At 47.6% G+C, this 21,701-nt stretch overlaps 1 protein-coding gene across 1 annotated transcript in view; it reads left to right on the top strand.

Annotated features, from left to right (window-relative positions):
* CHD5 (chromodomain helicase DNA binding protein 5) overlaps positions 1-21,701 on the top strand; it is a 68,117-nt gene that overhangs the window by 28,269 nt on the left and 18,147 nt on the right. Inside the window, exons 19-32 of the mRNA XM_056865561.1 lie at positions 47-188; positions 540-671; positions 2,019-2,136; positions 2,929-3,053; positions 6,949-7,180; positions 8,138-8,263; positions 10,438-10,610; positions 13,762-13,936; positions 16,094-16,186; positions 17,565-17,653; positions 17,856-17,989; positions 18,769-18,913; positions 19,728-19,887; positions 21,549-21,628. Coding sequence (XP_056721539.1) covers positions 47-188; positions 540-671; positions 2,019-2,136; positions 2,929-3,053; positions 6,949-7,180; positions 8,138-8,263; positions 10,438-10,610; positions 13,762-13,936; positions 16,094-16,186; positions 17,565-17,653; positions 17,856-17,989; positions 18,769-18,913; positions 19,728-19,887; positions 21,549-21,628 — 1,924 coding nt within the window. The remainder of the gene's footprint in view (positions 1-46; positions 189-539; positions 672-2,018; positions 2,137-2,928; positions 3,054-6,948; positions 7,181-8,137; positions 8,264-10,437; positions 10,611-13,761; positions 13,937-16,093; positions 16,187-17,564; positions 17,654-17,855; positions 17,990-18,768; positions 18,914-19,727; positions 19,888-21,548; positions 21,629-21,701) is intronic.

Below are 21,701 nucleotides of genomic sequence, written 5' to 3'. Positions count from 1 at the left end.
TTTCATCTCTTGTGGTCCATGTTTGATGGTCTTTTCCACCATGCAGAAAGTACTACAAGCTAATCCTGACGAGGAACTTTGAGGCCCTGAACTCCAAAGGGGGTGGCAACCAGGTGTCGCTGCTCAACATCATGATGGATCTGAAGAAGTGTTGCAACCACCCGTATCTTTTCCCCGTGGCAGCCGTGGTAGGTCTGTGTGATTTGTTTCCCACCTTTGCGCTTCCACCTCCATCTGGGGTGGCCACCATCCAGAGGTGTTATCAGCCCAGGTAATACCATAATGGATTTCCCCAAGGTCCTTGGAGTCTACATTTCAAGTTGCGGGGAGTCCAGAAAGAAAGGGGAGGGCAACATCGGAGGAATGAGATCAAATTCAGTTTTGTGTGCCGAGGCTTTGTTTTGGATGGCAATGAGGGGTAATTGCTCGAGAGTAGGATGGTTACAGCTTGCTGTTGTTCAGCAAGGGCTGTGTGGCAGATGTTGGTCCTCCTCGTGGATGGATCATCCCTCCCTCACGTTTCTTTGCTGTGCTCTTAGGAAGCCCCAGTGTTACCAAACGGGTCCTATGACGGCAACTCGCTGGTGAAGTCTTCGGGGAAGCTGATGCTACTGCAGAAGATGATGAAGAAGCTGCGGGACGGAGGCCATCGGGTGCTCATTTTCTCCCAGGTGCGGCTCAGGTGACCCAGACTGAGCCAACGGCAGACTTCCTAGAGGAGGAGCTGAAGAACAAAAGGGAGCTGAAGAGCAGGGCCGAAGCAGCAAGGTGAAATCGAGCCTGTTAGCTGAAGCGCTCGTCAGAAACTCACCATCGCGAGAGAGGTTCACCGTTGTAGCACTGTATGAGCTAGTGCGTAGCAGTAGGGAACTGAACAGCAAAGCAGGGAGTCCCTGGTTCAACTCTTGCCTTGCCGTTGGCTGCAAGGGCACCTAAACGACTGCAGCACGAATGACTAGACACAAATACGCACAGTAGCTTGTAATTCCGTAACAAATACAGTGATAATAATACATGTACACTTCATATACAATTGAAAAATCATCTCTCAAGCATAATGAGTAAATTCTAAGATGTATTGAAGACCAATAGAAATAATAGCAGTTCATGAAAGCACGATGGAAACGAAAGCGAGTAGTGGAATGGGCTTCCGGTAAAATCCCATTTCATTAAAGCTTCTTCAGTCGCATTTTCATCCTCTCAAAGAGTAATGCGAAACGAAGGCTTTACAGTGGTTTCCACAATCTACCTGGTCATACAATAACATGAATTCACATTAATTTGTCAAGGATACACATTAGTCACCTTCAGACAGACGGCTTAGTAGCTGGTCTTGGCTTACTAGCTCTCCCTTGGCTGCAAGGGAGCCACTGTTCCCTCAGGCCCCTGTCTCTTTATGGGGGTTAAGAACACTGACCGACTTTATGACTTGTGAAGTCGGTTTGTTTGCAAAGAGCTTGACAAGTGCTACCTAGTACCAAACTGCCTTGTGTTGTAAGTCTGTGTGGATGATGTTAATAGAAATGTTAACAACAGTTTGTCCCCAGAACAGGCTCACTTTTTCCTAAGTTAAAACTGAAAGTCCCCTTCACTTTTTCTCCCAAAAGAAGTATGAGAGAGTAAGGATTGCACACCCTTAGAGGATCCCACCCCCTGTGTTTCTGCATGAATTGTTGGTCTGAATGTGCCTCGTCAAAAAGAGGCAGGTCCGTGCAGCAACTCTTTCAGAAATGCAGTGGGCAGTCACTTTGGAGGAGCTGTAATTCCCCCCCATCTTTATATCAGGATCTAATGATTGATCCAATCACATCCATTGCAGAAATACGGCAGAATTACCACAGTCCAGCGGAGGCTGATTGGGAAGGAGGCAAGGCCAGAGCAGGGAATCATGCAGAGATACCATGGGCAGCCTCTACAGTGGGATGGCAATTTGGGCGTGCAGGAGCATTTAAACTGATTCTCCCCCCCTGTGATGCACTAGTTCATGGTTTGATGTTTCGTCTTGTTTTTTTGGCTAGATGACAAAAATGCTGGATTTGTTGGAAGATTTCTTAGAATATGAAGGTTACAAGTACGAGCGGATCGATGGGGGGATTACAGGAGGACTGCGTCAGGAAGCCATCGACAGATTCAATGGTACTTTCCTTGGGCTTTCCCATTTAGGATGCAATTTTTACACTTGTGTTTGGAAGCCATTAGTGTACTCTGAACCACTGGAAGCTTGCAAGACTGAAGTCGTGTGGCCGGTGGGCCGATGACGTTCCTAATAAGGTTTTTTTTTCCTTCACTGAAAGTTTTCAGTTTAGGAAAATTAATCCCTTGGTTGATTCAGGGCCTGCTTAATTTCTTTTCAAGGCTGTTTTGGTTCTGATGCGGCACCGCCCCAAACGGCGGCTCTTATGCACCAAAGCTCAACACCGTTTTATTTCCAGCCCCCCAAATAGGTAAAAGGGGAAGGGTGGCAGGTCAGGACAGCTAGTCATGCAGAGACACAGAGGACAGCCTCATCTGCCAGTGTTCTTTGGGCTCACAGGTGCCATCGGTTGTGTAATTAGTTGATTTCTCCTGCCACACCAGCTGTTCTTCTGTGGCACTTGGCCTGGGAATGAATGACAGAAGCAAAAGGGGTGACTCCTGCCATCCGCGTAGACCCGTTGGTTGAGTTGGATGCATGGGGCTCCTGTTTAAGTCTGAGCACTCCAAGAAAGGATGCTCAGGCCGTACGTTTGTCCCGTGCCTGCCCCAGGCCTTAACCCATCCCCTCCTTGTCCACCACTAACCCGTCTTGGCTTCTTTTCCTTCTAGTCGGGACGCTTCCTGGACCTTCTGTAATGTCCGCGCTTCTCTCGCTAACCCTGATCTCCTTTCTGTCTCTCACCCTGTCGCTCCCCTTCCCGCCCCGATCCCGTGGATTTTTGTCGTCCTCAGCTCCTGGAGCTCAGCAGTTCTGTTTCCTGCTCTCTACCCGAGCCGGTGGTTTGGGCATAAACCTTGCTACGGCCGACACGGTCATAATTTACGATTCTGATTGGAATCCCCACAATGACATCCAGGTTAATTTTCTAGCTTTTCCATTTTTTTTTAACCATCTGGTAAAATACACCCTGGTAACCCCAGCCACTCCCCCGTGCCCTCCCATGTTCCCCTTTGCATTCCTTGCTTCTCTTCTCTCCCCACCCCTCAAAGTTTCTGGTCCTTCAAGTTCCCCCCAAATCCATTTGTCCTACCCCCACCAAAGAGCTGCTGATGTTTCTGGGAAGAGCATGCATGCCATTGCTTCCTCTTGTATTAATCTCATCCCCCCCATGCACACACACCCCGAGTCTTTTGCACGAGAAGTTTTTTTGTATGTTATTCATTTTATGGCATTTCACAAAAACGGGCTGCATGTTATCTTCTCGGCACTGTTGAACGTTGTTTCAGTGTGAACAGTTTGTTTTCTACGTGGATCTTTTTTATTGGGGGTGTGATCACAAGATTGCCTTTTTATTTTCGCAGTTTATTGTTGTGGAGGGGAGAGACTGAGGACATAATTACCTGTCTAGTTCAGCATTCTGTCTGTACTCAGTGAGCAGCCAGATTCCTCTGGGGCATCCCACAAGCAGGGGATCTCCATCCCCTCCTTGGCTTCCTTTTCCAACCCATAGCATCTTAGAGAAATGGTTTGTCTACTCATAAGAGGGGAAGGGCTGTGGCTCAGTGGCAGAGCATCTGTTTGGCATGCAGAAGGTTCCAGGTTCAATCCTCGGCATCTCTAGTTAAAGGGTCTAGGCTAATAGGTGATGTGAAAGACCTCAGCCTGAGACCCTGGAGTGCCGCTACCGATCTAAGTAGACAATACAGACTTTGATGGACCGAGGGTCTGGTTCAGTATAAGGCAGCTTCATGTGCTCATGTGTTCAAGATTGCTGAGTCCAGGTTTGGACATTCCTAATGATTTCGGGGCGCAACCTGGGGAAGGCGGAGTTTCGGGATGAGAGGGTGTTCACTATGAATGTGATGCCATTCTAGGACATCCGTTTCCTCTAGAGTCTAGACTCTATGGTATACCAAAGCTTCAGAGAGCAAACTCTGTGCATTACCATAGAGTCTACCCTCTGAAGCTGCCATTTCCTCCAGGGGAACTGCTTGCTGGTAATTCCAGGAGAACTCCAGGCCACACCTTGAGATGTGTAATCTTTTCTACACACTTCGTAGGATAAAGTAGTACAATTCTGGAATGCAGGTTGAGGCCATGCATTTCCCCTTTTCCATTGCTTTTAATGAACAAAAAGCCTTTTAATCCATTTTTTTAAAAGGTACCCCTAATGATGGTCATGCTAGGAAAAGTTGAGGGCAGCAGGAAAAGAGGAAGAGCCAACAAGAGATGGATTGACTCAATAAAGGAAGCCACAGCCCTCAATTTACGAGACCTGAGCAAGGCTGTCAAAGATAGGACATTTTGGAGGACATTGGTTCATAGGGTCGCCATGAGTTGGAAGCTACTTGACGGCACTCAACACACACACCCTAATGAATTGGGATGCAATTTGGAAATATGGACATTGTTTTGAATACCTTGCAGAAACTATGATACTTCCTTAATTAATAATTAAGTGTTGTAGCCTGCCTCTGCATAGCACCCCTGGTTTTTCTTGGAGGTCTCCAATCGAAGTACTAACCAAAGCCAACCCTGCTTTGCTTCCAAGCTCTGACAAGCTTGGGTTAGTCTGGGCTATTCATGTGTCTAATGTTGTTCTGCTTCTCCTCCAAGGAAATCAAGGCAGTGCATATGCCCTTTTCCCTTCCCTATTTGCCAGGAACGTGCAGCCATTAGGAAGTAACTACCAACGCTATTAAAAAGACAGACAGACAAACAGCAGTTCGTGTTCAGCGACTTCATAGGTTTGCCAAATGGGCTGCTTAGGCAGATGTTTAAAATGCCCAAATTAGCAGGGGAAGGGATTTATGAACCAGGAGCCGTGCATGATCACTTGTTCATTGCTGCTGATTGAACTTCTGCGAGGGCAGCTTAAGTGGTAGAGAAAGTCGTCATATAAAAACCAACTCCTCCTCCTCCTCCTCCTCCTCTTCCTCTTCCTCTCCTCCTCCTCCGCAACTCCACTCGTCTTAAGAGCCAGCTTGGGGTAGTGGTTAAGAGCGTGGGGTAGTGGACACTGACCTGGAGAACCGGGTTTGATTCCCGGCTCCTCCACATGAGCGGCGGAGGCTAATCTGGTGAACTGGATTTGTTTTCCCCTCCTGCATACGAAGCCAGCTAAGTGACCTTGGGCTAGTCACAGCTCTCTCAGCCTCACCTACCTCACAGGGTGACTGTTGTGGGGAGGGGAAGGGAAGGTGATTGTAAGCCGGTTTGAGTCTTCCTGACATAGCGAAAGTCGGCATATAAAAGCCAAAGTCGGCATATAAAAGCCAACTCTTCTTCTTCTACTACTACTAAGCTGCATGAAGGGGTGCTTCACACAGTGGATGTCTGTCATTGAGTGTGTGCATGCCCTAACTAACCCTGACTCTGACATATCTGCTTTTTAACAACTTGTGCATTTTCCATCAAGCCATTTCCCACATGCATGTGCAGCGCTTTTCCATGTGCATGTCCAAAATAAAAGGATCATATGGGAGAACTTTGAGAGTCCTAGGGGGTTTTTTTTAAGTGTCTGGTCCTCAAGAGTGGCTTGAACGTCGGGGTATTAATCCTGTGTATTGGGCAGTTATGAAAACTGGCTGTGAGGCTGAGCCCTGGTGCGTGTTGAGCCCTGAAAGATACAGATGTAGCAACAGGAGAGGGAAATGAGGATGGCTTACTCCTTTCTAAACCGAATGGAGGAGTGGACATCTAGCAGGAGGGGAAGGCCTTCGAGTGGAACCAGGTGGGGCCCTGGCTCTGGATCTGTTTTGCAATTCGAAGGTCCCAGGTTCAACCCCCCAGCATCTCCGCTTAAAAGATCAGGGGACAGGAAAGATTCTGAAGTTCTGGAGAGCCTCTGCCAATCCGAATAGAGAACACTGACTTTGACGAACTAACGGGTTGGCTCTTTATAAGGCAGCTTCTTGTGTTTGGGGTGTTAGCCTCCTCTGCCTCGATGGCTTTGGATCTGTGTCTCGTGACATCCTTGGAGAAACGGGTTTTTTCAAGAGAAGATATGTCCCTTTGACAGGGCGTGCCTGAGGGCGTGCCCCAGAATCCTGCCAAGCACAGGGTCCCGCAATGGGCGAGTTGGCAAGAAAGCACCATGAGAACATAAAAAAGAGCCCTGCTGGAGCAGACCAGCGGCCCATCGAGTCCAGCATCCTGTCTCACACAGTGGCCAACCAGTTACTTGGAGGGCCAAATAGTGGTAGCAAGGGCTTGTGCCTAGTGAGAGGCTAGGTGGCCATCTGACAGCAATGCTGATTCTGTGACCTCAGGCAGATCATGAGAGGGAGGGCAGGAAGGTTTGCAACAGTGCTTGGCTCTTGTGGCCCTTTCTTGCATGCCCAGAGTAGTGCCGATCGCCACTTTGGGGTCAGGAAGCAATTTTCCTCCAGTCCAGATTGGCCAGGGATCCTGGAGGGTTGGGTGTTTTTTTTGTTTTTGTTTTGGCCATCTTCTGGGCATGGAGTAGGGGTCACTGGAGGTGTATGTGTGGGGGAGCAAGTTGTGAATTTCCTGCACTGTGCAGGGGGTTGGATTAAATGAACCTGGTGGTCCCTTCTACCTCTATGATTCTATGAATCCTATAAATCTAAGGTTACTAGAGGCAAGAGGAGGTTTCTCAGTAAGGTCCCAGCAAGGTTGCAAACAAGACATGAACACCTTTGGGATTTCTGGTCTTGGTGTCTCAGCGAAGCCGGTTTTTTGGGTATCAGGAGGAGGAAACGTTCCCACTTTGGAGAACAGGGGAGGGCAGAAGAGGCATTTTTATATTTCCCACAGTTCTGAAGCCTCTCCCTGCCCCCTTTGTCCAGGCGTTTAGCAGAGCCCACCGGATCGGGCAGAACAAGAAAGTGATGATCTACCGCTTTGTGACAAGGGCCTCCGTCGAGGAGCGCATCACCCAGGTGGCCAAGAGGAAGATGATGTTGACACACCTGGTGGTGCGTCCAGGCCTCGGCTCCAAGTCCAGCTCCATGTCAAAACAAGAGCTGGACGATATCCTGAAGTTCGGGACGGAGGAGCTCTTCAAAGACGACGTGGAAGGTGTGACGGAACGGCTGTGGCCTTCGGGTTCAGCGGGGCGGGACACAAAGTCTCTTCAGGGGTTAGGTCGATTTGGTGGGATCAAAATCTGAGGTTCTATGGTAGGAGGAAGAACAGGCAAGGAAGGGGATGGTTGGCTTGACTCTGGACCTGGGAAACGTGTTCTTCAGTTCAGTGTCCCTGAGGAAACGTGTCTGTGTATACTGGAGAACTCAAGAGGAAAGGGCAGCTAGCAGAAAGTCCAGATCCATCAACTAGGCCAGGGGTCCCCAACGTGGTGCTTGTGGATGTAGGGTTGCCAGCTCCGAGTTGGGAAATACCTAAAGATTTTGGGAGTGAAGCCTGAGGAGGGCGGGGTTTGGAGAGGGGAGGGACTTCAATGGGGTAGAATGCCACAGAGTCCACCTTCCAAAGTGGCCATTTTCTGCAGGTGAACTGATCTCTGTCGCCTGGAGATCAGTTGTAATCCCAGGAGATCTCCAGCCACCACCTGGAGGTTGGCAATCCTAGAGTCTAGCAGTAAGTTCCTGATAGAAGGACAGGAGCTGGAACTGAGAAGAACAGGTCAAGTAGAGAAGGCATTCTTTATCAATTGTGGTTGTCAGCAAGATGACCAAGACTGAGGTTGACCCTGACCTGAAAGTGCCTACAAAGGTCTGAGCCATTCACAGGGCTAAAGTTGAAGGCCATTCAATGCCAGACGGATCCTCTAGTGAGAACAGGTGAAGGTCAAGATTGGCTGGACCTTGTTGCTTGGCCAACAGGTCCAGTCTTTTGCCCTTTACTTGAAGGGCTCTGGTTCTAGGCCTACAACAGGCACCACGTCACATCAGTGGGATGTGCCTTGGTTTCAGTGCTCCAACCTACTGTGAAGTAAGGTTGGAAGGAAGGGTTTTCTTCTGCTCAATAGCACTCTGTATCGATCACGGCTTAGTTCTCTGCTTCCCTTGTTCTCAGGTATGATATCTCAGGGCCAGCGAATCGGACTACCCGAGGCTATGACTCCTTTCACGGAGGCTCCAGCCTCTAAAGGGGGGACGGTGACGCCTGGCATGAAGAAGAAGCATGGTGGCCCCCCACCTGGTAAGTGACTTGCAGAGACTGGAGTGCCACTCAGCTCTCCGTTCCCTCACGATGGGCCATCCGCTTGGCCTTTGTATATCAGAAATGTGCGCGGCCTTTGTATATCAGAAATGTGCACGGAAACTTCTACGTGCAAACTGCCCGGTAGATGTGGTGAATCAGACTGTCAGAACCAGCAGTTGCCTAGGCAATGAGGGTAACCCGGGTGGGCAGGGCAGGACAAGGCTGAGCCAAAGCCGAAGGCTCATCCTATAGTGAGAGAATTATCAGTTTGACATAATTCCCTTATGCTTTCTGGTGTTGAGGAACTGGTGATTTGTGGACTTGCCCTAAGATCAGCTAAGAACATGGTAAGATCCTTGCTGGATCAAACCAGTGGTCCATCAAGTCCAGCATCCTTTTTCACACGGTGGCCAAACAGTTCCTGTGGAGGGCAAACAACAGGGTACAGAGGCCTTTTCCCTGTTGTTGCCCTTGGGGTACTGGTATTCAGAGGTTTACTGCCTCTGAACGTGGAGGTTCTGTTGGTTCAGATAACCTTGGTTCAGGCTCAGAGGGCTGTGGAAGATACTTTTAGTTGCTCTTCATATTTGTTTGAAGGGGTTCCTCACTTTGGTAATCTTATCTGTGGACCTAGAAATATTACGTATCCCCTCATGGTTCAGGCCAAAGACCAAGCCTTGATAGGGTTTGGGCAGCACAGGGTGGAATTCAGGGAGAAAATAATCCAGATGATGTGAGACCGCTGCTGTCAATCTCCCAAAATCCAGTTGAGCACAATGGGCCATGAGCACAAAATGAGAGAAGAGTGATTCAAATAAAAATAATTAACTGAATTTTAATTTGGTAGGTCGGTTTCGTTTCTGCTTGCCTCTCACAAGTATTGTTTTCTGTTAATCTAACACAAGTAAAAAGGTTGAATAAGACCCTTGGTAACTAGGTAGGCCAGGCCTGCCCTGGGTTCATTTGTGGAAGAAGAGTTGGTTTTTATACCCCGATTTTCTCTATCTTTAAGAAGTCTCAGACTGACTTACAATCGCTTTCCCTTCCTCTCCCCACATCAGACACCTCGTGAGGTAGGTGGGGCGGAGAGAGTTTGGAGAGAACTGTGACTAGTCCAAGGTCACCCAGCAGTAGGGTTGCCAGGTCCCACTTTGCCACTGGTGGGAGGTTTTGGAGACGGAGCCTGAGGAGGGCAGGGTTTGGGGAGGGGAGGGACTTCAATGCCCTAGAGTCCAATTGCCAAATCGACCATTTCCTTCAGGTGAACTGATCTCTGTCGGCTGGAGATCAGTTGTAATAGCAGGAGATCTCCAGCCAGTACCTGGAGGTTAAACCAAAAAATGCACTGGTATTAATTAGACTAGCTGTAGAAAGAATAATACCAAGCTCGAGGTTATTCAAATTGAAACTTATATTCTAACAGTGCAAAAGTGAAAACCAAAAATCAAAGGAAACCTATTAATATAAACATCATGCAAGGAACAAATTTAGTACAAAGTAGCTGTATACAAACGCTACAGTTTTTACAGGTGACAATGTCACAAAGTAACAAGGTAAGTATGAATCACAATTGTATCAAAATCTTAATCTTATTGCTTTTCAGAGTCAATCAAACATGAAAAATCAAGGTTTCGATCTTGTTCCCTGCTCCTTCATGTTTGATTGACTCTGAAAAGCAATAAGATTAAGATTTTGATACAATTGTGATTCATACTTACCTTGTTACTTTGTGACATTGTCACCTTGTAAAAACTGTAGCGTTTGTATACAGCTAATTTGTTCCTTGCATGATGTTTATATTAATAAGTTTCCTTTGATTTTTGGTTTTCACTTTTGCACTGTTAGAATATAAGTACCTAGAAGTTGGCAACCCTTCCCAGCAGGCTTCATGAGGAGGAGTGAGGACTCGAACCCTGTTCTCCAGATCAGAATCCGCTGCTTGTGGAGGAGTGGGGAATCGAACCCTGTTCTCCAGATTACAGTCCACTCTTAACCACTACGCCACGCTAGTTCTCCTTTGCTTTGGCCTCCTGGAAATTCTAGGCTACCGTTTTTGACCCTTGCTGGTTCTGCAAAGACAGGCCTGTTCACCTCACAGCCGCCGCCCCGCTCCTCGGCGTGCCTCCTGCAGTCCGGTTCTTTCCCCTCAGCCGGCTTTCTTCCTCTCGCAGGCGACAACAAAGACGTAGAGGACAGCAGCGTGATCCACTATGACGACGCGGCCATCTCGAAGCTGCTGGACCGCAACCAGGACGCCACCGACGATACGGAAATCCAGAACATGAACGAGTATCTCAGCTCTTTTAAAGTGGCCCAGTATGTTGTGAGAGAAGAGGACGGTGTGGTAATGTGCCCAGCATAATGGATTTCCTTTGGTCTTCTTGATTTTAGATATTTAGGGTTGTCAGGTCACTCTTCCCCACCGGCGGGAGGTTTTTGGGGAGGGCGGGGTTTGGGAGGGGAAGGACATCAATGCCATAGAGTCCAATGGCAAAGCGGCCGTTTTCTCCAGGGGAACTGATCTCTGTTGGCTGGAGATCAATTGTAGTAGCAGGAGATCTCTGGCTAGTACCTGGAGGTTGGCAACCCTAAATTATTTTTAAAAATATATTAAATGTTCCTCTTCACATCTCGAGGCAGCTTATGACACGCTAAAATCTACAGTACGAACACCCTCAGTTTTTAAAACCACTGTGGCAAAAATGTATTAAAAAAGGTAAAGGTCCCCTGTGCAAGCACCGGGTCATTCCTGACCCATGGGGTGATGCCACATCCCAACATTTACTAGGCAGACTTTGTTTATGGGGTGGTTTGCCAGTGCCTTCCCCAGTCATCTTCCCTTTACCCCCAGCAAGCTGGGTACTCATTTTACCGACCTCGGAAGGATGGAAGGCTGAGTCAATCTTGAGCCGGCTACCTGTCGGGATCGAACTCGGGTCGTGAGCAGAGCTTGGACTGCAGTACTGCAGCTTACCACTCTGCGCCACGGGGCTCTTTTAAAATGTACTACTCAAATGAATTTACTAACCACCAGCTGTGGTAAAATGTACCCGCCCTACAGAATGTCACTCCTTAGTCCCGTGGCCTGCAAACTTTTTAGCCTCACAGAACCCCGTCTACTTGGGTCCAAGAAGCCCTGTTTGTGTGTTACATATTCTAGAAGCATACAGTTTGTTGAGGGTGTCGGCCATGCCTGTTGGGCCTTGCTGTTGCTCTGTGTGAACCAAGAGTGCACCCAGAACACATGCTCAGTGCTTACACTGGGTTTGCACACTTTGAAGGGGGGTCAGTAGCGGTGAGCAAACTGAGGTGGAAGAATCTCCTCTGCCTTTATTGAATTTCTTGTTGCCCATTCTCACGGTAAGTATTTTAGAAGGCGTAGAAGCAAACTGACAGCAGAGACGTACATCGATAGCGTATGGGCAGTGATACAACGAGTTGTTTAAAGACACAAAATTCCAGAAGATTCATTTTTTTAAGTCCCTTTTAACAACAAAAATTACAGAGAATCTGAAGGCATGAAAGCTTGGTGGTGGAAAGCGCTGTCAAGTCACAGTCGACTCATGGTGACCCGTAGGGTTTCCAAGGCACGAGGCGAACAGAGGTGGTTCGCCGTTGCCCTCCTCTGCATAACAACCCTGGTATTCCTTGGTCAGAAGGAGATTGAGAAGGAGATTGAGACTGGGAAAAGCAGCCATGAAGGAGCTAGAAAATATTTTGAAGTGTAAGGATGTGTCACTGGCCACCAAGACTAGATTAATTCATGCCATCGTATTCCCTATTACTATGTATGGGTGTGAAAGCTGGACAGTGAAGAAAGCTGATAGGAAGAAAATAGATTCCTTTGAAATGTGGTGTTGGAGGAGAGGGTTACGGATTCCATGAACTGCCAAAAAAACAAATCAATGAGTTATAGATCAAATCAAGCCTGAACTGACCCTAGAAGCTAAAATGACTAAACTGCGGCTATTGTATTTTGGTCACGTCATGAGACGACAAGAGTCACTGGAAAAGACAGTCATGCTAGGAAAAGTTGAGGGCAGCAGGAAAAGAGGAAGACCCAACAAGAGATGGATTGACTCAATAAAGGAAGCCACAGCCTTCAATTTGCAAGATCTGAGCAAGGCTGTCAAAGATAGTACATTTTGGAGGACTTTCAATCATAGGGTCACCATGAGTCGGAAGCGACTTGATGGCACTTAACACACACACATTCCTTGGTGGTCTCCCATCCAAGTGCTAAGCATAGCCAACCCTGCTTAGCTTCGGAGATCTGGTGAGATCAGGCTAGGCTGGGCCATCTAGGGCAGGACCGTGGAAGTTTGCTCCTCAAAGTATTTGAATGTGTCTAGGGATGGAGGATTCCTTGTCTCTTATTGGTGACTACCATAGAGAAGGGGTTCAAAGAGCAGCTGCAGTGGCTGATCAGGGATTTCTGGGGCAGGTGTGGCTCCTGGGAATGGCTGCATTGGTGTCCAGAATGTCTCCTGACCTCCCACAAGAAGAAGAGTTGGTTTTGATGCCCCGCTTTTCTCTGCCTTTAAGGAGTCTCAAAGTGGCTTAGTCGAATTCCCTTCCCCTCCTCACAACAGACACCTTGTGAGGTAGGTGGGGCTGAGAGAGTTCAGAAAGAACTGTGACTAGCCCAGGGTCACCCAGCAGTCTTCATGTGGAGGAGTGGGGATTCGGACCCGGTTATCCAGATTAGAGTCCGCTGCTCTTAACCACTATGCCACACTGGCTCAAGAAGAAGGATTCTCATGGGAAGCCAGGAATGCGAGGGGACACGCAAGACTTTGCCATGTTTTCTTTGGAAGGGAGGCTGATAAGGAGACGTTTGGCTGTGTGCTCCAGGCTACGAAGGATGGGGACCAATGGGAAGAAGAAAGCAGTAGAGCCACAGCAAGGGGCCCACGTACGCCACTCTGAGGCGATATCAAGTGGCACGAAGGGCTATGGAGACCCAAGTCCTGCAGTAATTGGGAGTCAGTATGGTATAGTGGTTAGAGCATTGGACTAATACCCGGGAAGACCCAGGTTCAAATCCCCACCTCTGCCATGGAAGCCAGCTAGGTGACCTTGGGCCAGTCACTCTCTCTCAGCCTAACTTATCTCGCAGGGTTGATGTGAGGATAAAATGGAAGAGAGGAGAATGACGTATGCCGCTTTGGGGCCCCCGTTGGGCAGAAGGGCAGGGTGTGAATTAATTAAATAAATAAAAGCTAATCTGTTTCCAGCTCTGATCAGAATACACATTCCCGCTTTTATTCCAGCGAGCCTTAAAGTTAAATGTAAAACAAAAGCGTCGTAAATATTAATATTTGTCGTGTTTGGGGGCATGTTAGTATGGGCCATGAGCCTAAGCCCCGCCTTTATAACCTGGCTGGTCCATTCCCATCCAGAGAAGATGGTGTTGTGCCTCGTTGAGGATCCTTGATCTCCCCCCCACAATCCCGTGTGTAACCCCCAATTCCCATCGTCTTTTGTGGTTGCAGGAAGAAGTGGAGCGAGAAATCATCAAGCAAGAGGAGAATGTGGATCCTGATTATTGGGAGAAGCTCCTGAGGCACCATTACGAACAGCAGCAGGAAGATTTGGCTCGTAATCTCGGGAAGGGCAAGAGAGTCCGCAAGCAGGTCAACTACAATGACGCTTCCCAAGAGGACCAAGGTAAGGCTGGAGTGCTGTGGGCCGTGTTGGGAGAGGGGCAGTGGCTCAGTGGCAGAGCATCTGCTTGGCATGCAGAAGGTCCCAGGTTCAATCCCTGGCATCTCCAGTTAAAGGGACTAGGCAGGTAGGTGATGTGAAAGACCTCTGCCATGGAGAGGGACCGTGGCTCAGTGGTAGAGCCTCTGCTTGGCATGCAGAAGGTCCCAGGTTCAATCCCTGGCATCTCCAGTTAAAGGGACTAGGCAGGTAGGTGATGTGAAAGACCTCTGCCTGAGACCCTGGAGAGCCATGGAGAGGGACCGTGGCTCAGTGGCAGTGCATCTGCTTGGCATGCAGAAGGTCCCAGGTTCAATCCCTGGCATCTCCAGTTAAAGGGACTAGGCAAGTAGGTGATGTGAAGTACCCCAGCCTGAGACCCTGGAGAGCCACTTCCGCTCTGAGTAGACCATACTGACTTTGATGGACCAAGGGTCTGATTCAGTATAAGGCAGCTTCATGTGTTCACATGTTCACTGCTCTGACATGAGACCTGTTCTACACCAGCAAACACTCCTTTGACTAAAAAACTCATTGTGTGGATTTGATACTGAATATATAGGCAAGGTCCTTGTGACTGGGTGAGTTTCCAGTGGGAGGAGATTCCTCAGGTGAGCAGTAACCGTTGAGAATGTCTCCGTACAACCTTGTTTTCTGTCCTCTAGTTTTATCCTAGGGTCTGTACTCATTATTCAACTCCAGTGAGTTCTCCAAGTGGAAAGGAGTGTAAAACAAACATTAAGATGTCCTCAGATTCCACTTGGTAGCATTATCTTACTGGCAGGGAGAGTTATATGCTGCCGAATCTTAATAGTCCATCTGAATGAGCCTGGCTCTTAAATCTGGCAGATCTTGAGCGGTCATGAGTTCCCTCCTTGTATGATTGTGGCAGAAAATATTCCGTGGATTGTCAAAGGCAGCTGATCTCCTGCTGTCTGAATTATTTGGGTACAGATCCTTGCCTGGTTGCCTACGCCGAGTGTGATTTGGCTGCAGGTGACCAAGCTAGGAAGTTTCCCCACATTGTAGTTGGTCTTTTTCTTTCAGGCTGTTGATATGCTACACTTTGCTTGTGGGAAGGTGGACTAGTCTTTAATGATTCTGCTCGAATGACCAGTAGATTGTAAGCAGGGCCACACTAAAGCACAATGGCCAAAATATTTAATATTTAATACATTCCCCTCATCCTTTAAAATAGGCAGCCAGTACATATAGATAAATTTTGCAATCTTTATCATCTCCGATTTATTTGTTGTTTAAAAAAATTCAGGCAGGGTGTGTGCCTTCTTTCCATTATCAAATGACTCAATAAGTCTCTTGTCTATCAACCTCAAATCATGAATGATGAGAAAAACAAGTGATTTATTGTACCTAAATTTATTGTACCTATACTGCCAGACACACAAGGGCAGATCCTATTGGAAAATGGAATTAAGGTGGACTAGTAAAAATGTTTGTGGGCCAGTAATCCATTTTAGAAGCTAAAAGGACTAAACTGAGGCTGTTGTATTTTGGTCACATTATGAGAAGACAAGAGTCACTGGAAAAGACAGTCATGCTAGGAAAAGTTGAGGGCAGCAGGAAAAGAGGAAGACCCAACAAGAGATGGATTGACCCTATAAAGGAAGCCACAGCCCTCAATTTGCAAGATCTGAGCAAGGCTGTCAAAGATAGGACGTTTTGGAGGACTCTGATTCATAGGGTCGCCATGAGTCGGAAGCGACTTGACAGCACTTGAGACACACAATCTATTTGCAAGGCTGGCTCAAGAGATCTGCTATTTGTCTCATTTGGAAAAAAAGTACGTGTAGTCTATCTGTGTCAGTTTTCCCAGTGGGGCAAATAGCTGTTCCCTGGAGCAGGGTGGGAAAATGAAAGCGGGGGAGAGACCTACCACTCTGCATCCATGGCCCCAGTCCCGATCGAGCTTCCATGCACTTGAGAAATAAGTTTGAAAAATGACTGTGGGGGGCTCCAAACACAGATCTCCCAGCAGACATCTGATGTGACTGGACCTGGGACAGACCTGGAAGCGAACGTGAGGTTAGGCCCCAATTCATGCCACGATGGGATCTCATGCTTGCCCTGCTGAGACCCCCACGTCCTCCTCTCCCTCCACAGAGTGGCAAGACGAGCTCTCCGACAACCAGTCGGAGTATTCCATCGGCTCCGAAGACGAGGACGAAGACTTTGAGGAGAGGCCGGAAGGTCAGAGTGAGTGGCATTTATTACTCTCTTGATGGCTTGAGCCTGGGCTGTGGAGATTCAGGAAGCACAAGGCCGCTGTCCCTGGAACTGTGGGGGTTGGATCCCATAGATTCATTCTGCAATCAGAATGAATTCTGTTGCAAGCTGATGTGGCGGTGGTTCGAGTGTCAAACTGGGACCTGGGAGACCCAGGTTCTAATCCCCACTGTTGTGAAACTCCCACCCCCAGGATATTCATTTGTCCCCTTCCATCACTGTCTTCTGCCAGTAGAAAAGAGCAAGAGTCCAGTAGCACCTTAAAGGCTAACAAAATTACTGGCAGGGTGTGAGTTTCGTGAGTCACAGCTCACTTCTTCAGATGCCAGAAGAATCTGAAGAGGTGAGCTGTGACTCACGAAAGCTCATACCCTGCCAGAAATTGTGTTAGTCTTTAAGGTGCTACTGGACTCTTGCTCTTTTCTACTGCTACAGACAGACAAACACGGCTACCTATCATGACCTGTCTTCTGCCAATGGGTGAAATCTTTTTTTCCCCTCGTCTGGCATTCCCTCCACGACCTCTCCTTCCGGCCCTACATTTTAACTGCTTTTTTTTTAGACCTGCTGTTTTATTTTTTGTTTTATCTCGTGCTTTTTATAACATTCTGCTTTTAATGGTTAGCTGCCTTGGCCAGAAGGTGGGGTGTACATTTTGTAAATAAGTAAATATTTGGGCCAGAAGGTGGGGCTATATGTTTTGTAAATAAGTAAATAAACTCCATCATTGTTTGTCGCTGGTGTATTACGTACTGCATCTCATTATGGAAGCTTCATTTAGCTGCCGCATTGAATAGCTTATTGGTAAATCATTTCCTTGTACGTTTGCCGCATGTCTTTTAAAAACTGTTGAAGCCATTGGCTATGGTCAGGATTTGTTCAGGGGCCTGGAGACCAAGCCCTACGATAAAAGGCTGAGGGAGTTGGGAATGTTCAGTCTGGAGAAGAGGAGGTTGAAGGCGGACATGATTGCTCTCTTGAAGTATTTGAAGGGCTGTCACTTAGAGGAGGGCAGAGAGCTGTTCCTCTTGGCAGCAGAGGATAGGACTCACAATAATGGGTTTAAACTGCGGGCAGAAAGATACCAGCTGGATATTAGGAAAAGTTTTTTTACAGAAAGAGTTGTTTGACAGTGGAATCAGCTACCTAGGGAGGTGGTGAGCTCCCCCTTGCTGGCAGTCTTTAAGCAGAGGCTGGACAAGCTGGACAAGCACTTGTCAGGGATGCTCTAGGCTGATCCTGCATTAAGCAGGGGGTTGGACTAGATGGCCTGTATGTCCCCTTTCCAACTCCATGATTCTGTGTTCTGCTAAGTCTCTTGATGCTGGCTTTCTCCAACGCGCTCCAGGTGGCCGGAGGCAGTCCCGGAGACAGCTGAAGAGTGACCGGGATAAGCCCCTCCCACCGTTATTGGCAAGAGTCGGGGGGAACATTGAGGTAAGTCCTGGTCGTGGCAACTGTCGAGCGCCTCAAAGGGTGGTTCCAGTTCCTTTCTGGCAGCCTCATGAGTCGTTGCGCTTTGGGTCAAGGAAAGGTTTCCCAACTGCCACATGGTGCCATGGATCTGAGATTCTGGGCCTGCGGGTAGAGCGTGGAAGAAGCGTGACATGTTTTCTCCTGCTTCCGGACTCTCTTGCAGGTGCTGGGCTTCAATGCCCGACAGCGGAAAGCCTTCCTGAATGCCATCATGCGCTGGGGCATGCCCCCACAGGATGCCTTCAACTCCCACTGGCTCGTGCGGGACCTCCGTGGGAAAAGTGAGAAGGAGTTCAGGTAGTGGTGTGCCCCCTCCTGTCCTATCCTCCCTAACCTGCCTTGGATATGCCACAAACTGAGTCGATGCCCTGATGGACAGAACACAGATTCTGAAATCGGGATCTGCTCCGTGGTTTAAACTTTTCAAAACTGACCATCTTAGAGCTACTTATTTAGCCAATATACCAAACTCAAAGCTTAGAGCAGCCCTACAGTTTCAAACAATGCCAATGGCTGTATTGACCGGGCGTTATTGCCGAATTCCAAAAGACCAACGTTTTTGCATCTGTGGAACATCTGCTCTGGAGGACTTATATCACTTATTTGAATGCCCTCTATATGTGGAACCCGGGGCTAAATTTCTTGCCAGGTTGGTTTCTGGCCTAAACACACGTCCTAGTGCTGAGAAATTAGTATTCTTGTTAAAAGATACCAATGGGTTTGTTTCTTATAGGACTGCCCTGTATGGTCTGGTGGCAAAGAAAATAAGATCCAATATGGTTGCTAAGGGAGCTGATGCTTCAAGTTGATTTTAATGGCCGCTAAGTTCCATTGGCCAACTGGAGCTCCGCTGCAGTTTTTAGTCATTATTGGATCCATGCATCAATTTAGCATAGTTTTATTATGTACATTTATTATTAATCCAGAATTTTATTAACCTAGTATTTCCTTTTATTATGTATCTGTGGTATCCTTGACATGTTTGTAACGGCCTATGGCTAAATGCAAATAAAACCATTCATTCATTCATTCATTCATTCAAAAACGGAGTCATCCTTGACTTCCTTTCCCGCCAGGGCTTACGTGTCCCTGTTCATGAGACATCTGTGTGAGCCTGGGGCCGACGGCGCTGAGACCTTTGCCGATGGCGTCCCCCGCGAGGGGCTATCCCGCCAGCACGTGCTGACGCGCATCGGAGTGATGTCACTAGTAAGGAAGAAGGTGGGTGAGTAGCTCTTTCCTTGTGACTCTCCAGGTACGTGGCGCTCTCTCCGGAGAGGGGCCAGTTCTGCCAAGGCTTGGTGTGGAGTTAAATGAACACACACACGAAGGTGCCTTATAGTGAATCAGACCATCAGTCCACTAAGATGAGTACACATGAATCTGCCTTCTACTGAATCAGTCCCTGAGTCCATCAAAGTCAATGGAGAAAGTTGGCATATAAAAACCAACTCTTCTTCTTCTTTTACACTACCTTTTAAAGAGTCTCAAAGCGGCTTACAATCACCTTCCCTTCCTTTCCCTATAACAGACACATTGTCAGGTAGGTGGGGCTGAGAGAGTTCAGAGAGAACTGTGACTGGCCCAAGGTCACCCAGCTGGCTTCAGGTGGAGGAGTGGGGAAACCAACCTGGTTCTCTAGATTAGAGTCCACCACTCATGTGGAGGAGTGGGGAATCAAACCCTGGTCTCCAGATTAGAGTCCTCTGCTCATGTGGAGGAGTGGCGAATCAAACCCGGTTCTCCAGGTTAGAGTCCCCCGCTTTTAACCACTACACCACACTGGCTGTCAAGGGACAGAACAACTTCTGTTGTTGCCATCTTAATTCTGTTCCCATGTGCCTCTTGTGGTGATACGATTGTTTGTCTTATAATACTTTAACTTTATGACTTTATTTAACTTTATGTTCAGTGTGTGCTTTTTAAATTTTTTTGAAGCTGCCTGGTGCACCTCGTAATGTGAAACAGAAGCCTGTGCATGTTAGAAGTAAATAACCCAAGAGTCCCTCTTCTTCTTCATCCATGTTGGTTTCAGGTTCAAGAGTTCGAACCCGTCAACGGGAAGTACAGCACTCCAGATCTGATCCCGGAAGGACCGGATGTCAAGAAAGGCAGCGAGGTTGTTTCTTCAGACCCAAACACTCCGGTTCCAGCCAGCCCAGCTTATGGGCCAGTGGGACCCCCGTCGCAACCAGGTAAAACCCCTCGCTGCTTGGCTGCTGCCATTCTGTACACCAGAGTCACAGTTAATACTTCAGACTACAGTGAGAATAAACAATGCCGATTCATGTGCCTGCTCTCGCAAGAAGTGTTATAGTGAGCAAATCCATTTAAATCCAACCAGGCTAATAACACAGCTCTTACCTGCAGCTCTATACCCATCACGGTCTGATCAGATCATTAAAACATTATCTACAATTGGTTTTGATCCACAACATCTGATAGAGCTGGGACTAAAGAAAGCCATGTCTGTGGTCCATCAACGTCTCCCTGACATTGAGCTACCAAATGATAATGCTCTTCTTCCTAATTCTTTTAAAAACCTTAGGTCATGGATAGGCAGTAATTCAGCCCCTTATCTAACTTCAATTACCGTATTTTTCCATGTACAAGACTACGTTTTTTTCTTTAAAATTTTGCCCCAAAATTGGGGGTTGTCTTATACACGGAAGATGACCCCTTTTCCCCCCCTTAATTTTGGGTTAAAAAAAAGGGGGTGTCTTATACATGGGGGCGTCTTATAGACGGAAAATACGGTACTTCCCCTACATTAAGATGGGCTTTTCCTAGGACCCAATTTGATGCCCTTCCTTCAGCCGTACTTTCGGGAAGGTTTCTTCATTGCCCAAGAGAGACATGCAAATGTTCTTGATCTATGGGTGTGGTGGAAACGCTAGTACATATATTGCTTCATTGTGAATATTATGATGATGCTAGAAATTGTTTAATTACTCCCCTGCTATCTCGGTTTGTACACTCTTACACCTCTGAAGTCTCTTTGGTGGAATATTTACTGGAAGACAGGGTGACTTTTATTTCACACTGTAGCAAAATTTTGCTCCTATGTCTGTTGGAAACGGAAGGCGTTAACGATGAATAAAGGTCTAACAGGTAAATCTTCAGATTAATCAGCCCAGATGAGATGCTATAAGCAGGAACTGTATAATTTTATCATAGGATGTATATTTTATGCTGGCCTTTGGCTGTAATAAAGATGATGACTGTTATAGTAAGAGGGGGTTAGGGTCAAAAAGTTGCCCAACTCCTTTTGGTGTCATTTCCCACACAGCTGTCTGGAGAATAGACTGGCTCCCACCCACTTAAGCCATTTATGCATGGCTGTTTCCTCGCGGTAAACCTGCTGATAACTTTGGGGATTTGCCTTGATTATGCATGCATTTTCCGACCTTCAGAGGTCGTGTCTCGCTGTCCCTTCACGTTTCAGCGCATTTTGCCCACGTTTTCTGGATTCGTGTTTAGCCAGCATCCAGAAAACCAGGGCAAAACACTTGGGGAGAGCAAGGCGACCCCTGAAGGTCGGAAAATGCATGCATAATCAAGGCAAAGCTTCGAAGTAGTCAGTGGGGTGACCATGAGGAGACAGCCATGCATAAATGGCCCAAGAAAGAAGGTGGTAATTTTCGTCTTTACCATTGCTGAGGACAGTTTTTCGGCATCACCTTGTGTAAAACTTTGTACAACACTTAGCGCCCTCTCGTTATATGACAATAAACAACAGCCATAAAATGCCCTTCAGCTTTCGTCCTTTCTGTACAAGCTCACCATTCAAATTCCTGCACTGTTGTTTTTCCATACTATCAGTAATTTTTATCTCTACACTCACCTGTCATTTCAGAAAAAGGGGACACGCACCTCGGGAATCCCGAGGAGAAGGAGCAAGGGGAAGAGAAGGTTAAAAAGCCCCGGGACGGTCAGGTAAGGGGGCTCATGGTGATGGTTTATTTCTAGGGGAGCCAGCGTGGTGTAGTGGTTAAGAGCGGTGGTTTGG

This window comes from Euleptes europaea, chromosome 19 (assembly GCF_029931775.1).
Source record: "Euleptes europaea isolate rEulEur1 chromosome 19, rEulEur1.hap1, whole genome shotgun sequence".
Classification (NCBI taxonomy): Eukaryota; Metazoa; Chordata; class Lepidosauria; order Squamata; family Sphaerodactylidae; genus Euleptes; species Euleptes europaea.
The sequence above is the reverse complement of the archived record's forward strand: the minus strand, read 5'-3'. Positions and strand labels throughout refer to the sequence as shown.